This window comes from Hippocampus bargibanti, linkage group LG09 (assembly GCF_051943395.1).
Source record: "Hippocampus bargibanti isolate YZ-2025 linkage group LG09, ASM5194339v1, whole genome shotgun sequence".
Taxonomy (NCBI): Eukaryota; Metazoa; Chordata; class Actinopteri; order Syngnathiformes; family Syngnathidae; genus Hippocampus; species Hippocampus bargibanti.
In genome coordinates this window covers 3,918,237-3,936,678 of record NC_142742.1, presented here as the reverse complement: position 1 = coordinate 3,936,678, position 18,442 = coordinate 3,918,237, and the positions used below count along the sequence as shown (strand labels likewise).

Here is an 18,442-nt window from a genome sequence, read left to right as displayed (position 1 = left end):
CTCATCAAAAATGACAAATCTCATCATTTTGTGGATTTATTTATTTTTTTATTAAACAAAAATATGACCCAACCTCTCCCCAAAGTCAATCAGGAATTATTCCACAAATTATCCTCTCTGTGTCAGATGACGTTTCTTAAGTAGTCAAGCAATTACAAAATCAGAGACGACAAAAAAAAATGGAATTTGATGAACAAACATTCACATAACTCTCACACATACGCACTCACACACACATCCACAGGGCTGCTGTCCTGATAAGATGCCGTCCTCAGAGCTCCGTGTGGATTTCTAAAAGTGACACAAAAATGACTTGCGTTTGTTGATTGTGGGCGGGGCTTGGTGCCGTTTGTACCTGTGCTTGGCGACTCTGACGTGGGACTCTCCTGCGTCACTTCCTTTTGGACGAGCGTCTGCAGTCGTTTGACTTCCTGATCGTAGTCGCTCCACTCGGATACGATTCGCACGGCCGCCTGAAGCTTGGGCTCCTTCGTCATCGGGTTGTTACACTACGAACGCACAACGCATGAAATTTTTCGAATGGCTGTTAAAATGTAGATGTATAGTCAGGCGTTTTGGGTCGGGAAAAAAAAAACGACCATGTATCGGAAGGCGCTTTTGGACGAAAAAACGGCCATGTATAGTAAGGCGTTTTTTGACGGAAAAAAACGACCATGTATAGTAAGGTGTTTTTGGACGCAAAAAACGACCATGTATAGCAAGGCGTTTTCTGATGAAAAAAAACAACCATGTATAGTAAGGCGTTTTTTGACGAAAAAAACGACCATGTATAGTAAGGTGTTTTTGGACGAAAAAAATGACCATGTATAGTAAGGCGTTTTTTGACGAAAAAAACGACCATGTATAGTAAGGCGTTTTTTGACGAAAAAAACGACCATGTATAGTAAGGTGTTTTTGCACGAAAAAAACAACCATGTATAGTAAGGCGTTTTTTGACGAAAAAAACGACCATGTATAGTAAGGTGTTTTTGGACGAAAAAAATGACCATGTATAGTAAGGCGTTTTTTGACGAAAAAAACGACCATGTATAGTAAGGCGTTTTTTGACGCAAAAAACGACCATGTATAGTAAGGTGTTTTTGGACGAAAAAAACGACCATGTATAGCAAGGCGTTTTCTGACGAAAAAAAACGACCATGTATAGTAAGGCGTTTTTTGACGAAAAAAACGACCATGTATAGTAAGGTGTTTTTTGACGAAAAAAACGACCATGTATAGTAAGGTGTTTTTGGACGCAAAAAACGACCATGTATAGTAAGGCGTTTTTTGACGAAAAAAAACGACCATGTATAGTAAGGCATTTTTAGCCGAAAAAAACGACCATGTATAGTAAGGCTTTTTTTGCCGAAAAAACGACCATGTATAGTAAGGTGTTTTTTGACGAAAAAACGACCATGTATAGTAAGGTGTTTTTGGACGAAAAAAACGACCATGTATAGTAAGGCATTTTTTGACGAAAAAAAACGACCATGTATAGCAAGGTGTTTTTGGACGAAAAAAAACGACCATGTATAGTAAGGCATTTTCTGACGAAAAAAAAACGACCATGTATAGTAAGGCGTTTTTTGACGAAAAAAACGACCATGTATAGTAAGGCGTTTTTTGACGCAAAAAACGACCATGTATAGTAAGGTGTTTTTGGACGAAAAAAACGACCATGTATAGCAAGGCGTTTTCTGACGAAAAAAAACGACCATGTATAGTAAGGCGTTTTTTGACGAAAAAAAACGACCATGTATAGTAAGGTGTTTTTTGACGAAAAAAACAACCATGTATAGTAAGGTGTTTTTGGACGCAAAAAACGACCATGTATAGTAAGGCGTTTTTTGACGAAAAAAACAACCATGTATAGTAAGGCATTTTTAGCCGAAAAAAACGACCATGTATAGTAAGGCTTTTTTTTGCCGAAAAAACGACCATGTATAGTAAGGTGTTTTTGGACGAAAAAAACGACCATGTATAGTAAGGCGTTTTTTGACGCAAAAAACGACCATGTATAGTAAGGTGTTTTTGGACGAAAAAAACGACCATGTATAGCAAGGCGTTTTCTGACGAAAAAAAACGACCATGTATAGTAAGGCGTTTTTTGACGAAAAAAACGACCATGTATAGTAAGGTGTTTTTTGACGAAAAAAACGACCATGTATAGTAAGGTGTTTTTGGACGCAAAAAACGACCATGTATAGTAAGGCGTTTTTTGACGAAAAAAAAACGACCATGTATAGTAAGGCATTTTTAGCCGAAAAAAACGACCATGTATAGTAAGGCTTTTTTTGCCGAAAAAACGACCATGTATAGTAAGGTGTTTTTTGACGAAAAAACGACCATGTATAGTAAGGTGTTTTTGGACGAAAAAAACGACCATGTATAGTAAGGCATTTTTTCACGAAAAAAAAACGACCATGTATAGCAAGGTGTTTTTGGACGAAAAAAAACGACCATGTATAGTAAGGCATTTTCTGACGAAAAAAAAACGACCATGTATAGTAAGGCGTTTTTTGACGAAAAAAACGACCATGTATAGTAAGGCGTTTTTTGACGCAAAAAACGACCATGTATAGTAAGGTGTTTTTGGACGAAAAAAACGACCATGTATAGCAAGGCGTTTTCTGACGAAAAAAAACGACCATGTATAGTAAGGCGTTTTTTGACGGAAAAAACGACCATGTATAGTAAGGTGTTTTTTGACGAAAAAAACGACCATGTATAGTAAGGTGTTTTTGGACGCAAAAAACGACCATGTATAGTAAGGCGTTTTTTGACGAAAAAAACAACCATGTATAGTAAGGCATTTTTAGCCGAAAAAAACGACCATGTATAGTAAGGCTTTTTTTGCCGAAAAAACGACCATGTATAGTAAGGTGTTTTTTGACGAAAAAACGACCATGTATAGTAAGGTGTTTTTGGACGAAAAAAACGACCATGTATAGTAAGGCATTTTTTGACGAAAAAAAACGACCATGTATAGTAAGGTGTTTTTAGACGAAAAAAACGACCATGTATAGTAAGGCGTTTTTGGACGAAAAAAACGACCATGTATAGTAAGGTGTTTTTGGACGAAAAAAACGACCATGTATAGTAAGGCGTTTTTTGACGAAAAAAACGACCATGTATAGTAAGGTGTTTTTGGACGCAAAAAACGACCATGTATAGTAAGGCGTTTTTTGACGAAAAAAAACGACCATGTATAGTAAGGCATTTTTAGCCGAAAAAAACGACCATGTATAGTAAGGCTTTTTTTGCCGAAAAAACGACCATGTATAGTAAGGTGTTTTTTGACGAAAAAACGACCATGTATAGTAAGGTGTTTTTGGACGAAAAAAACGACCATGTATAGTAAGGCATTTTTTGACGAAAAAAAACGACCATGTATAGCAAGGTGTTTTTGGACGAAAAAAAACGACCATGTATAGTAAGGCATTTTCTGACGAAAAAAAAACGACCATGTATAGTAAGGCGTTTTTTGACGAAAAAAACGACCATGTATAGTAAGGCGTTTTTTGACGCAAAAAACGACCATGTATAGTAAGGTGTTTTTGGACGAAAAAAACGACCATGTATAGCAAGGCGTTTTCTGACGAAAAAAAACGACCATGTATAGTAAGGCGTTTTTTGACGGAAAAAACGACCATGTATAGTAAGGTGTTTTTTGACGAAAAAAACGACCATGTATAGTAAGGTGTTTTTGGACGCAAAAAACGACCATGTATAGTAAGGCGTTTTTTGACGAAAAAAACAACCATGTATAGTAAGGCATTTTTAGCCGAAAAAAACGACCATGTATAGTAAGGCTTTTTTTTGCCGAAAAAACGACCATGTATAGTAAGGTGTTTTTGGACGAAAAAAACGACCATGTATAGTAAGGCGTTTTTTGACGCAAAAAACGACCATGTATAGTAAGGTGTTTTTGGACGAAAAAAACGACCATGTATAGCAAGGCGTTTTCTGACGAAAAAAAACGACCATGTATAGTAAGGCGTTTTTTGACGAAAAAAACGACCATGTATAGTAAGGTGTTTTTTGACGAAAAAAACGACCATGTATAGTAAGGTGTTTTTGGACGCAAAAAACGACCATGTATAGTAAGGCGTTTTTTGACGAAAAAAAACGACCATGTATAGTAAGGCATTTTTAGCCGAAAAAAACGACCATGTATAGTAAGGCTTTTTTTGCCGAAAAAACGACCATGTATAGTAAGGTGTTTTTTGACGAAAAAACGACCATGTATAGTAAGGTGTTTTTGGACGAAAAAAACGACCATGTATAGTAAGGCATTTTTTCACGAAAAAAAACGACCATGTATAGCAAGGTGTTTTTGGACGAAAAAAAACGACCATGTATAGTAAGGCATTTTCTGACGAAAAAAAAACGACCATGTATAGTAAGGCGTTTTTTGACGAAAAAAACGACCATGTATAGTAAGGCGTTTTTTGACGCAAAAAACGACCATGTATAGTAAGGTGTTTTTGGACGAAAAAAACGACCATGTATAGCAAGGCGTTTTCTGACGAAAAAAAACGACCATGTATAGTAAGGCGTTTTTTGACGGAAAAAACGACCATGTATAGTAAGGTGTTTTTTGACGAAAAAAACGACCATGTATAGTAAGGTGTTTTTGGACGCAAAAAACGACCATGTATAGTAAGGCGTTTTTTGACGAAAAAAACAACCATGTATAGTAAGGCATTTTTAGCCGAAAAAAACGACCATGTATAGTAAGGCTTTTTTTGCCGAAAAAACGACCATGTATAGTAAGGTGTTTTTTGACGAAAAAACGACCATGTATAGTAAGGTGTTTTTGGACGAAAAAAACGACCATGTATAGTAAGGCATTTTTTGACGAAAAAAAACGACCATGTATAGTAAGGTGTTTTTAGACGAAAAAAACGACCATGTATAGTAAGGCGTTTTTGGACGAAAAAAACGACCATGTATAGTAAGGTGTTTTTGGACGAAAAAAACGACCATGTATAGTAAGGCGTTTTTTGACGAAAAAAACGACCATGTATAGTAAGGCGTTTTTGGACGCAAAAAACGACCATGTATAGTAAGGTGTTTTTGGACGAAAAAAACGACCATGTATAGCAAGGTGTTTTTGGACGAAAAAAACGACCATGTATAGTCAGGCGTTTTTTGACAAAAAAAACGACCATGTATAGTAAGGTGTTTTTGGACGAAAAAAACGACCATGTATAGTAAGGCGTTTTCTGACGAAAAAAAACGACCATGTATAGCAAGGCGTTTTCGGACGAAAAAAACGACCATGTATAGTAAGGCGTTTTTTGACGAAAAAAACGACCATGTATAGTAAGGTGTTTTTGCACGCAAAAAAACGACCATGTATAGTAAGGTGTTTTTGGACGAAAAAAACCACCATGTATAGTAAGGTGTTTTTGGACGAAAAAAACGACCATGTATAGCAAGGTGTTTTTGGACGCAAAAAACGACCATGTATAGTAAGGTGTTTTTGGACGCAAAAAACGACCATGTATAGTAAGGCGTTTTTGGACGCAAAAAACGACCATGTATAGTAAGGCGTTTTTTGACGAAAAAAACGACCATGTATAGTAAGGTGTTTTTTGACGAAAAAAACGACCATGTATAGTAAGGCGTTTTTTGACGAAAAAAAACGACCATGTATAGTAAGGTGTTTTTGCACGCAAAAAAACGACCATGTATAGTAAGGTGTTTTTGGACGAAAAAAAACGACCATGTATAGTAAGGCGTTTTTTGACGAAAAAAAACGACCATGTATAGTAAGGTGTTTTTTGACGAAAAAAACGACCATGTATAGTAAGGTGTTTTTGGACGCAAAAAACGACCATGTATAGTAAGGCGTTTTTTGACGAAAAAACGACCATGTATAGTAAGGCATTTTTTGACGAAAAAAAACGACCATGTATAGCAAGGTGTTTTTGGACGAAAAAAAACGACCATGTATAGTAAGGCATTTTCTGACGAAAAAAAACGACCATGTATAGTAAGGCGTTTTTTGACGAAAAAAACGACCATGTATAGTAAGGCGTTTTTTGACGCAAAAAACGACCATGTATAGTAAGGTGTTTTTGGACGAAAAAAACGACCATGTATAGCAAGGCGTTTTCTGACAAAAAAAAACGACCATGTATAGTAAGGCGTTTTTTGACGGAAAAAACGACCATGTATCGTAAGGTGTTTTTGGACGCAAAAAACGACCATGTATAGTAAGGCGTTTTTTGACGAAAAAAAAACGACCATGTATAGTAAGGCATTTTTAGCCGAAAAAAACGACCATGTATAGTAAGGCTTTTTTTGCCGAAAAAACGACCATGTATAGTAAGGTGTTTTTTGACGCAAAAAACGACCATGTATAGTAAGGTGTTTTTGGACGAAAAAAACGACCATGTATAGCAAGGCGTTTTCTGACGAAAAAAAACGACCATGTATAGTAAGGCGTTTTTTGACGGAAAAAACGACCATGTATAGTAAGGTGTTTTTTGACGAAAAAAACAACCATGTATAGTAAGGTGTTTTTGGACGCAAAAAACGACCATGTATAGTAAGGCGTTTTTTGACGAAAAAAACAACCATGTATAGTAAGGCATTTTTAGCCGAAAAAAACGACCATGTATAGTAAGGCTTTTTTTTGCCGAAAAAACGACCATGTATAGTAAGGTGTTTTTGGACGAAAAAAACGACCATGTATAGTAAGGCGTTTTTTGACGCAAAAAACGACCATGTATAGTAAGGTGTTTTTGGACGAAAAAAACGACCATGTATAGCAAGGCGTTTTCTGACGAAAAAAAACGACCATGTATAGTAAGGCGTTTTTTGACGAAAAAAACGACCATGTATAGTAAGGTGTTTTTTGACGAAAAAAACGACCATGTATAGTAAGGTGTTTTTGGACGCAAAAAACGACCATGTATAGTAAGGCGTTTTTTGACGAAAAAAAAACGACCATGTATAGTAAGGCATTTTTAGCCGAAAAAAACGACCATGTATAGTAAGGCTTTTTTTGCCGAAAAAACGACCATGTATAGTAAGGTGTTTTTTGACGAAAAAACGACCATGTATAGTAAGGTGTTTTTGGACGAAAAAAACGACCATGTATAGTAAGGCATTTTTTCACGAAAAAAAAACGACCATGTATAGCAAGGTGTTTTTGGACGAAAAAAAACGACCATGTATAGTAAGGCATTTTCTGACGAAAAAAAAACGACCATGTATAGTAAGGCGTTTTTTGACGAAAAAAACGACCATGTATAGTAAGGCGTTTTTTGACGCAAAAAACGACCATGTATAGTAAGGTGTTTTTGGACGAAAAAAACGACCATGTATAGCAAGGCGTTTTCTGACGAAAAAAAACGACCATGTATAGTAAGGCGTTTTTTGACGGAAAAAACGACCATGTATAGTAAGGTGTTTTTTGACGAAAAAAACGACCATGTATAGTAAGGTGTTTTTGGACGCAAAAAACGACCATGTATAGTAAGGCGTTTTTTGACGAAAAAAACAACCATGTATAGTAAGGCATTTTTAGCCGAAAAAAACGACCATGTATAGTAAGGCTTTTTTTGCCGAAAAAACGACCATGTATAGTAAGGTGTTTTTTGACGAAAAAACGACCATGTATAGTAAGGTGTTTTTGGACGAAAAAAACGACCATGTATAGTAAGGCATTTTTTGACGAAAAAAAACGACCATGTATAGTAAGGTGTTTTTAGACGAAAAAAACGACCATGTATAGTAAGGCGTTTTTGGACGAAAAAAACGACCATGTATAGTAAGGTGTTTTTGGACGAAAAAAACGACCATGTATAGTAAGGCGTTTTTTGACGAAAAAAACGACCATGTATAGTAAGGTGTTTTTGGACGCAAAAAACGACCATGTATAGTAAGGCGTTTTTTGACGAAAAAAAACGACCATGTATAGTAAGGCATTTTTAGCCGAAAAAAACGACCATGTATAGTAAGGCTTTTTTTGCCGAAAAAACGACCATGTATAGTAAGGTGTTTTTTGACGAAAAAACGACCATGTATAGTAAGGTGTTTTTGGACGAAAAAAACGACCATGTATAGTAAGGCATTTTTTGACGAAAAAAAACGACCATGTATAGCAAGGTGTTTTTGGACGAAAAAAAACGACCATGTATAGTAAGGCATTTTCTGACGAAAAAAAAACGACCATGTATAGTAAGGCGTTTTTTGACGAAAAAAACGACCATGTATAGTAAGGCGTTTTTTGACGCAAAAAACGACCATGTATAGTAAGGTGTTTTTGGACGAAAAAAACGACCATGTATAGCAAGGCGTTTTCTGACGAAAAAAAACGACCATATATAGTAAGGCGTTTTTTGACGGAAAAAACGACCATGTATAGTAAGGTGTTTTTTGACGAAAAAAACGACCATGTATAGTAAGGTGTTTTTGGACGCAAAAAACGACCATGTATAGTAAGGCGTTTTTTGACGAAAAAAACAACCATGTATAGTAAGGCATTTTTAGCCGAAAAAAACGACCATGTATAGTAAGGCTTTTTTTTGCCGAAAAAACGACCATGTATAGTAAGGTGTTTTTGGACGAAAAAAACGACCATGTATAGTAAGGCGTTTTTTGACGCAAAAAACGACCATGTATAGTAAGGTGTTTTTGGACGAAAAAAACGACCATGTATAGCAAGGCGTTTTCTGACGAAAAAAAACGACCATGTATAGTAAGGCGTTTTTTGACGAAAAAAACGACCATGTATAGTAAGGTGTTTTTTGACGAAAAAAACGACCATGTATAGTAAGGTGTTTTTGGACGCAAAAAACGACCATGTATAGTAAGGCGTTTTTTGACGAAAAAAAACGACCATGTATAGTAAGGCATTTTTAGCCGAAAAAAACGACCATGTATAGTAAGGCTTTTTTTGCCGAAAAAACGACCATGTATAGTAAGGTGTTTTTTGACGAAAAAACGACCATGTATAGTAAGGTGTTTTTGGACGAAAAAAACGACCATGTATAGTAAGGCATTTTTTCACGAAAAAAAACGACCATGTATAGCAAGGTGTTTTTGGACGAAAAAAAACGACCATGTATAGTAAGGCATTTTCTGACGAAAAAAAAACGACCATGTATAGTAAGGCGTTTTTTGACGAAAAAAACGACCATGTATAGTAAGGCGTTTTTTGACGCAAAAAACGACCATGTATAGTAAGGTGTTTTTGGACGAAAAAAACGACCATGTATAGCAAGGCGTTTTCTGACGAAAAAAAACGACCATGTATAGTAAGGCGTTTTTTGACGGAAAAAACGACCATGTATAGTAAGGTGTTTTTTGACGAAAAAAACGACCATGTATAGTAAGGTGTTTTTGGACGCAAAAAACGACCATGTATAGTAAGGCGTTTTTTGACGAAAAAAACAACCATGTATAGTAAGGCATTTTTAGCCGAAAAAAACGACCATGTATAGTAAGGCTTTTTTTGCCGAAAAAACGACCATGTATAGTAAGGTGTTTTTTGACGAAAAAACGACCATGTATAGTAAGGTGTTTTTGGACGAAAAAAACGACCATGTATAGTAAGGCATTTTTTGACGAAAAAAAACGACCATGTATAGTAAGGTGTTTTTAGACGAAAAAAACGACCATGTATAGTAAGGCGTTTTTGGACGAAAAAAACGACCATGTATAGTAAGGTGTTTTTGGACGAAAAAAACGACCATGTATAGTAAGGCGTTTTTTGACGAAAAAAACGACCATGTATAGTAAGGCGTTTTTGGACGCAAAAAACGACCATGTATAGTAAGGTGTTTTTGGACGAAAAAAACGACCATGTATAGCAAGGTGTTTTTGGACGAAAAAAACGACCATGTATAGTCAGGCGTTTTTTGACAAAAAAAACGACCATGTATAGTAAGGTGTTTTTGGACGAAAAAAACGACCATGTATAGTAAGGCGTTTTCTGACGAAAAAAAACGACCATGTATAGCAAGGCGTTTTCGGACGAAAAAAACGACCATGTATAGTAAGGCGTTTTTTGACGAAAAAAACGACCATGTATAGTAAGGTGTTTTTGCACGCAAAAAAACGACCATGTATAGTAAGGTGTTTTTGGACGAAAAAAACCACCATGTATAGTAAGGTGTTTTTGGACGAAAAAAACGACCATGTATAGCAAGGTGTTTTTGGACGCAAAAAACGACCATGTATAGTAAGGTGTTTTTGGACGCAAAAAACGACCATGTATAGTAAGGCGTTTTTGGACGCAAAAAACGACCATGTATAGTAAGGCGTTTTTTGACGAAAAAAACGACCATGTATAGTAAGGTGTTTTTTGACGAAAAAAACGACCATGTATAGTAAGGCGTTTTTTGACGAAAAAAAACGACCATGTATAGTAAGGTGTTTTTGCACGCAAAAAAACGACCATGTATAGTAAGGTGTTTTTGGACGAAAAAAAACGACCATGTATAGTAAGGCGTTTTTTGACGAAAAAAAACGACCATGTATAGTAAGGTGTTTTTTGACGAAAAAAACGACCATGTATAGTAAGGTGTTTTTGGACGCAAAAAACGACCATGTATAGTAAGGCGTTTTTTGACGAAAAAACGACCATGTATAGTAAGGCATTTTTTGACGAAAAAAAACGACCATGTATAGCAAGGTGTTTTTGGACGAAAAAAAACGACCATGTATAGTAAGGCATTTTCTGACGAAAAAAAACGACCATGTATAGTAAGGCGTTTTTTGACGAAAAAAACGACCATGTATAGTAAGGCGTTTTTTGACGCAAAAAACGACCATGTATAGTAAGGTGTTTTTGGACGAAAAAAACGACCATGTATAGCAAGGCGTTTTCTGACAAAAAAAAACGACCATGTATAGTAAGGCGTTTTTTGACGGAAAAAACGACCATGTATCGTAAGGTGTTTTTGGACGCAAAAAACGACCATGTATAGTAAGGCGTTTTTTGACGAAAAAAACAACCATGTATAGTAAGGCATTTTTAGCCGAAAAAAACGACCATGTATAGTAAGGCTTTTTTTGCCGAAAAAACGACCATGTATAGTAAGGTGTTTTTTGACGAAAAAACGACCATGTATAGTAAGGTGTTTTTGGACGAAAAAAACGACCATGTATAGTAAGGCATTTTTTGACGAAAAAAAACGACCATGTATAGTAAGGTGTTTTTAGACGAAAAAAACGACCATGTATAGTAAGGCGTTTTTGGACGAAAAAAACGACCATGTATAGTCAGGCGTTTTTGGAAGAAAAAAAAACCCGACCACCGTAAGGCGTTTTTTGCCGAAAAAAAACCCACCATGTATAGTCAGGCGTTTTTAGCCCAAAAAACTGATCATGTATAGTAGGGCGTTTTTTTGCCGATAAAAACGACCATGTATAGTAAGGCATTTTTAGCCGAAAAAAAAACAACCATGTATAGTCAGGCGTTTTTAGCCGAAAAAAAAACCCGACCATGTATCGTAAGGCATTTTTAGTCGAAAAAAACGACCATGTATAGTAAGGCATTTTTCGGCAAAAAAAAAGACCATGTACTGTAAGGCATTTTTCGCCAAAAAAAATGACCATGTATAGTAAGGCATTTTTAGCCAAAGAAAAACAACCATGTATAGTCAGGCGTTTTTGGAAGAAAAAAAAACCCCGACCATGTATAGTAAGGCATTTTTCGCCCAAAAATGACCATGTATAGTCGTTTTTAGCCTTACCAAGTCAATCGTTTTGGCATTTTTCTTGGAGGCGTTGTCACACCACGTCTCGCACCACAACCACTCTTGAGGCAAAGACTTGATGGGCACTTGATGGATCATGTTGTTCGGTAGATCCTTTCAGGGTAGGACAAAAAAAAGGCATTAAAAAAAGTCTACTTGTGTTGAGTTGGCAAAAACAATTTCCGTGACAAAAGGCAAAAAGTTCAAAACAAGTGTGGGTGTTTGTGTCCACTGTTCACCTGGTCAAGGTTGGACAGACTGTTGGGGTCCTGGCTGAGCCCCTGGTACTGACCACGTAGCCGATCCCCAGCGGCGATTTTCCTGAACTTCTTTAAATCCACCACGTAAAGAGCGCTAGAAAGCACATATCAGAGACCTTTGAAGGTGACGGACATTTCGCTCCTCATCCGAAAAGCTTCGTCAACGAACTAAAGTTGTGCTGGTAGCTCTGGCCCTATATATATATCTGCTTTGATAGTTCCCTATTCTAAGGTTGGGCGAAGCAGAAACCACATTTGTGTGTTCTCGTGTACCTGATGTGGTACTTGCGTCCTGCCAGGTGACTGGCCCAGTAACCCGACTTCCAGAATCGAAACCCGTCCATTTCCCCCCTGCTCTCACAGAAAGGTGTGTAGCCATACGGCGCCCCCTCCAGGTCAAAGTCCCGCAGCTCCTTCAGGTCTGTACGCACGATCTGAAAAGCCACCAAAACAAATCAGTGGCCTTCATTTTTAATATGGAAGCTAATTGATCCATGGACAGGAAGCAAATTTTAATTTGATGCAAATTCCAACCCTAATCAGAAGTACAGTGATACCTCGGTTTACGAACCCCGTGGCTTATGAACTTTTCGATTTACGTGATTGGTCAAGAAAGCAGCAATGAGGGGAGGTGATTTAAACATTAAAGAAACAGGCAGACGACAGAGACAGTGAGAAAATGGATAGAAAACAGTGAAATTTGGACTCGTTTCAACTTTGATAGTTCAAAGGCAGAGTGTAGACTGCAAGGTTAAAATATGCCATCAATCAGGCTCCACAAACAACCTGCACAAGCCATCTGTACACTTGCAAAAAGCTATCCACCCAGCTAAACAGAACACAATTGATGAGGAACAAGGTAAAATTAATGCTGAGGAAACCGGCCACTCCATTCCATCAAGCCATCAACGACCATCACAAAGGTAAATAAAATAACTTTATTATACAGTACAGTTTATTTATTTAATTATAATACCATAGCACATTTATTATACATAAAATAATGTATATTTTGCATAGTTTTAAGGCTTAGAAAATTAAAAAGTAGAAAATTATGCGGACCTGGGAACGGATTATTCTCATTTTCATGGTTTCCTATGGGAAATTAAATTTTGGGATACACACTTTTCGCCTTAAACACTCTGTCTGGGAACCAATTAAGTTCGTAAGCCAAGATATCACTGTACTTAAGTGCCTATTGTATCCAAAATGTCATTTTTTTTTTTTCAATCGGGGAGAAGGAGTGTATGAACCTGGTCAGCATCCACAAAAATAATCTTGTCAACAGCGAGCGGGAAGAGGACATCCAGGAAAAGAATCTTGTAGCCCCAGATGATTCTCTGCTTCTCCGTTTGTTGGTGGAGCCAACGAGGCCACTTGTACTGCACCAACTCGTACTGGAAGCCATATTTTTTCGCCATGTGGGGGATAAACTCCTAGCGGGACAAGCATTTGAAGCTTAGCATAGCTCATAGGATAGGCGGCTAACAGAAAGACGACAGCTCACCTTGAAGGTCGGCGACAGGTAGTTCTTGAGGAACCAGAACTTGACGGGCGTCTTGGTGTGCTTCAGGACCGACAGCATCATGATTCTTAGGAAACGCTCGTAAAGGTGACCCGAAGCCACGGAGAAGATATTGATGACGTCCTCTTTATCCGGCTTGGCTTCTTCTGCTTTGCTGCCGCCTGTGAAGCCTCTGAGGAGAGGACGAAGAGGTGGAGGAATGTTTTCAACATTGGAAAACGGAGGCCATTTTGGTTTTGGACTGCTTGGTGTACCCCAAGTGTATAAACCCTGCCCACTTCAGTTTTAAAGCCTTTAATAATAATAATAATAATCCATTTCATTTATAAGGGCCAGTCTTCACTCAACCAGGAAGTAACTCAAATAGATAGAAAGCTAGCTAGCTAGAAAATTGATAGCTAACAGCTACCTAGCTAGAGAGCCAGCCAGCTAGATCTCTCTAGATTACAAGCACCTTTCAAAACTCTCAAGGTCACTTTACAGTCACAGGATAAGTTTTTCGGTGGGTGAGCAGCGGCAGCCACACGCCTTCACTCAACCCGGAAGTAACTCAAATAGATAGAAAGCTATCTAGATAGCTAATAGATAACTAATAATAATAACACTAACACAATTTACATTTATAAGTGCATTTCAAAACTCTCAAGGTCACTTTATAGTCACAGGATAAGTTAGCTAGGTAGATAGCTAGATAGATATATAGCTAATAGATAGCTAGCTAGCCAGTTAGATAGCAAATAGATAGCAAATAAATAAACAGAGGCAAATAGATCAATTCAGGTGTGCTTGAGTAAAGGCTCATCTAATCTAATCTAATTTAATCTAATATTGTAATATAACAAGCTAGCTAGATAGCTAGCTAGCAAGCCAGATAGTTAAATAGCCAGATTAGCGAGATAGATAGCTAGTTGATAGCTAGTGAGATAGATAGCGAGCTAGCTAGATAGCTAGTTAGATACCGAATTAGATAGATACTGTAGATATATAGCTAGATAGCTAGCTAGTTAGATAGCAATGATTTACATTTTCAACAGTCCAGACATGTTTGTTGCATTCACATTTCTTTTCATCCACTTTTTTGAATGATTCTTCGTTAAACAATGAAAAGGTTTCTTCAGCCATCATCTGTACTTCTTTGAAGGCGTCTGACGTTTCGCTCCTCATCCGAAGAGCTTCGTCAGCGAACGGAAGTTGTGCTGGTAAGTCTGGCCCTATATACACATCCCTAATGGACAGCGGTGGTGGTGCCAGAACTCTGCTGAGAGGCCCCTGGGACCAGCACAGAGTTCCCAGCACTACTTCATTTCACTGACGAAGCTTCTCAGATGAGGAGCGTTTCGTTTTCGAAGGAATACAAATGACGGCTGAAGAAACCTTTTCATCGATGGACCACTCCTATACGACTGAGAGCCTCCACAGACCGATTTCTTAGCTAAGCTTAACCACGATCTGCCCAAAAAGATTTTGGAGTGACCTGGTCAGAGACTTCCAGAAGCCGATGTCCTTCCCCTCGGCGCTGCTGTCGCTCAGCAGTTCTTCGTTGATCTTGTCGGCTTTCTTCTGGACCTGAAGGACTCGTCACAAGCGGACGGATGAATGAACGAAGGCGCTAAAGAGATTCGGTGTCGGTTTTTGGGGATGCTAACTCACCTTGACCTTAATGATTCGGCTCTTGAGGTTGTTCAGGACTACGATGATGTCATCCGAATTGGCGGGCGAATCCGTACCGTCGTGACTGGAAAGGGACAATCATTTTGTTGTTATTCTTTCTGAGTGTATCTAATCTGTTTTTAAAAAAAAAACGTCTGCAAGAATCCATCACCTGTAAATCTTATAGATTTCATCAGATCTGCCTTTCCTCAGCTTAAGTTTCCAGGCTCCCGGATTGGCCTTGAGCTGGAAATAACCCTGCGGCGCACATTTAGCCACGTTAGCGTCGGCGTGGACGACGAGTTAAAGAGCGTTTGGCGCGTCGGCGTACAAGGTTGGCCATGACGATGGTGTCCACGATGACGGGCTCAGAGGCGGTGCCCAGCGTGAACTGAAGGCCTCGTGGCGGCTGGCCCGAGCTCACGTCAAAGCAGTGACCCTCCAGGAGAAGGTGCTCCAGTTCATACTGCGCGGCGACAATGTTCTCCACCTGCCAAATAACCGCAGAAGATACTTGCTGTTGATCAATGAACCGATGGACGGAGAGAGTGAGATGGATAGCTAGCTAGCTAGATAGCTAGCCAACGAGATATCTAGATAGCTAGAGTGATAGCGAGGTAGATAGATAGCGAACTCGTTAGATAGCTAGCTACTTAGCCAGCTAGATAGCTATCTAGATACATAGTTAGCGAGCTTGCTATATAGCTAGATAGATAGCTAGTTAATTAGATAGCTAGATAGAAAACTAGCTAGATAGCTATTTAGATAGCGAGATAAATACGGAGCTAGTGAGATAGCTAGATAGATGGTTAGATAGCTATCTAGATATCGAGATACTGAGCTAGCGAGATAGCTAGATAGATAACTAACTAGATAGCTAGATAGATAGCAAGTTAGATACCGAGATAAATACTGAGCTAGCGAGATAGCTAGATAGCTATCTAGATATCGAGATACTGAGCTAGCAAGATAGCTAGATAGATAACTAACTAGGTAGCTAGATAGATAGATATCGAGATAGATACTGAGCTAGCGAGATAGCTAAATAGAAAACTAGCTCGATAACTAGCGAGATAGCTCGTTGGTCAGATAGCTAGTTAGATACTGAGCTAGCTAGATAGCTAGATAGTTAGATAGCTATATAGATATCTTGATAGAAAACTAGCTAGATAACTAGCTAGATAGCTAAAAAGTTAGATAGATAGCTAGTTAGGTAGCTAGATAGATAGATAGCTATCTAGATATCGAGATAGATACTGAGCTAGATAGCTAGATAGCTATCTGGATATCGAGATAGATACTGAGCTAGATAGGTACTTAGCTACTTAGATCTATATAGATAGATCTATATAGATAGCAATATAGCTGGATTGTTAGATATATATAGCTAGATAGCTATATAGATAGCTAAATAGCAAGATAGATAACTAGAGAGATAGCTAGAAAGTTAGATAGATAGCTAACTAGCCTCCTCCAGGTAGATGTTGTCCAGGTCGTAACGCGTGCGCACGGACTCCACCATCCAACTCTCGGGGGTGTTGAGGTTCAGCGTAAAGAGCGGCGATTGAGGCATATCCAGGAACTGCGCCATCGGGCCGGGTGAGAAGCTGCCGTCCGATTGGAAGGCCACCTCGGACTCAAGCACGTAGCGGTAAAAACTGGAGAGGAGGCACGAAAAAAAACAACAACATGCTAGCTTGCTACGCGGTCAGTTCAATCAGGCCATTTGTAAAAACAAAGCTAGGTTGTTGTTCGCTCATGAACGGGAGATTGTATGAATCCTTTGAAAAAGAACAATGGGCGGCAATGTACTCAAAATGTTGGTAAATCGCTAGCCTGCTAAGCTAAATGCTAACGCTTTACTTCAAACACGAGGCAGTGACCAAACTCGATACCTTTTCAGGGGCATGTCGGACAGTTTGGACTGGCAGTTCATGAAGATGCGCAGATTGACATTGACGAGTTGCTTCAAGACCTGAGGTGGGAGTGACGGACGGGTGTCAAATAATCACCAGACGGTTCGACGGGAAATAAAAGTTGAACGGGGATGAACCCACCATCAGGAAAGGAGTCAGTTTCTGAGTATCCCGCGTCACAGGATCCACCACGGCGACGACGTCAAAGTACACATCGCCCTCCTTGGGGCGGATTTTCACGGCACTGCCAATGAGCGCGCAGTTGCAGTTAGCATCCCGCGCTAGTCCGATCGCATCATTTAGTTTGACTCACCTGTGGCGATCGTCAGCAAAGCCGTAGTCGATGCGCGCTTCTCCTTTGGGTTGAGACGAGAGCAGAGCGTCCACCTTCATCACCAGGTCGCTGGCCCTGAGGGAAAGAAAGCCCGCTTTGGAATGGACGCCAAATCGCTAGCGCTAAAGCTAACGGAGGAATAGGGGGGGATGTAAAATGCTAGCTTGCTACGCGGTCAGTTCAATCAGGACATTTGTAAAAACAAAGCTAGGTTGTTGTTCGCTCATGAACGGGAGATTGTATGAATCCTTTGAAAAAGAACAATGGGCGGCAATGTATTCAAAATGTTGGTAAATCGCTAGCCTGCTAAGCTAAATGCTAACGCTAACCTGTCCTCCTCGTTGCCGAACTGCTGCACTTTACTTTTGATGCGCTCGCCCGACGTCTTGAGGATGATGCTCTCCAGCAGGAGGAAGTCGTCCTCGTTGAACACCTCGGCCTCCTCCAGCGGGCCGATGATCTGCGACGGCGGCGTTAAGCCAAAGGGGACAAAAGAGGCAAAGGGAACAAGAACTCACCCGTCCGTTGCTGATGACGGCTCTTTGGCCCTTCTTTAGCTTCAGCACGTCTCGACAGTAGGCGGCGTGGGAAAGCAGGAAGTCAAATTTGTGGCTCTCGTATGCACTCCGGAACAACGACACGTCCATCCCCTGACGGGGGAAAAAAAAAAACACTTTTTTTTCAAAAACATATTTCTTTACTTACTTACTTGCTTGCTTAGTTACTTATGTACTTAGTTACTTATGTATGTAGTTATTTATTGACATATGCACATATTTATGTTATTAATTATGGACTTTCTTAATTACTTATTTATGTACTTAGTTATTTATTGACTTACTTACATATTTACTTATTTATTTACTTATGTATTGACTTATTCACTTACATATTTACTCATTCATTTACTCGTTTAGTTGTTATTTATTTATTGACCTTCTTACATATTTATGCATTCACTTATGTACTTATTTATTTATATGCCTTTTTATGTGTACAGTTACATATTTATGCATTCACTTATTTATTGATGTATT

General features: G+C 38.7%; 1 protein-coding gene across 2 annotated transcripts in view; it reads right to left on the bottom strand.

The window, feature by feature from the left end:
* Positions 1 to 23: 23 nt before the first annotated feature.
* The window catches only part of uggt1 (UDP-glucose glycoprotein glucosyltransferase 1), a 32,719-nt gene continuing 14,300 nt past the window's right edge, over positions 24 to 18,442 (bottom strand). For both annotated transcript variants that reach the window (XM_089003881.1, XM_089003882.1), the window contains exons 23-39: positions 17,924 to 18,055; positions 17,735 to 17,865; positions 17,385 to 17,480; positions 17,213 to 17,315; positions 17,051 to 17,130; positions 16,624 to 16,813; positions 15,487 to 15,645; positions 15,328 to 15,413; positions 15,156 to 15,240; positions 14,980 to 15,071; positions 13,488 to 13,677; positions 13,234 to 13,416; positions 12,254 to 12,414; positions 11,960 to 12,074; positions 11,718 to 11,834; positions 356 to 509; positions 24 to 291 (exon numbers count right to left, since the gene is read on the bottom strand). In XM_089003881.1, the coding sequence (XP_088860007.1) occupies positions 272 to 291; positions 356 to 509; positions 11,718 to 11,834; positions 11,960 to 12,074; positions 12,254 to 12,414; positions 13,234 to 13,416; positions 13,488 to 13,677; positions 14,980 to 15,071; positions 15,156 to 15,240; positions 15,328 to 15,413; positions 15,487 to 15,645; positions 16,624 to 16,813; positions 17,051 to 17,130; positions 17,213 to 17,315; positions 17,385 to 17,480; positions 17,735 to 17,865; positions 17,924 to 18,055 (2,094 nt within the window). In that variant the 3' untranslated portion in view covers positions 24 to 271. The remainder of the gene's footprint in view (positions 292 to 355; positions 510 to 11,717; positions 11,835 to 11,959; positions 12,075 to 12,253; positions 12,415 to 13,233; positions 13,417 to 13,487; positions 13,678 to 14,979; positions 15,072 to 15,155; positions 15,241 to 15,327; positions 15,414 to 15,486; positions 15,646 to 16,623; positions 16,814 to 17,050; positions 17,131 to 17,212; positions 17,316 to 17,384; positions 17,481 to 17,734; positions 17,866 to 17,923; positions 18,056 to 18,442) is intronic.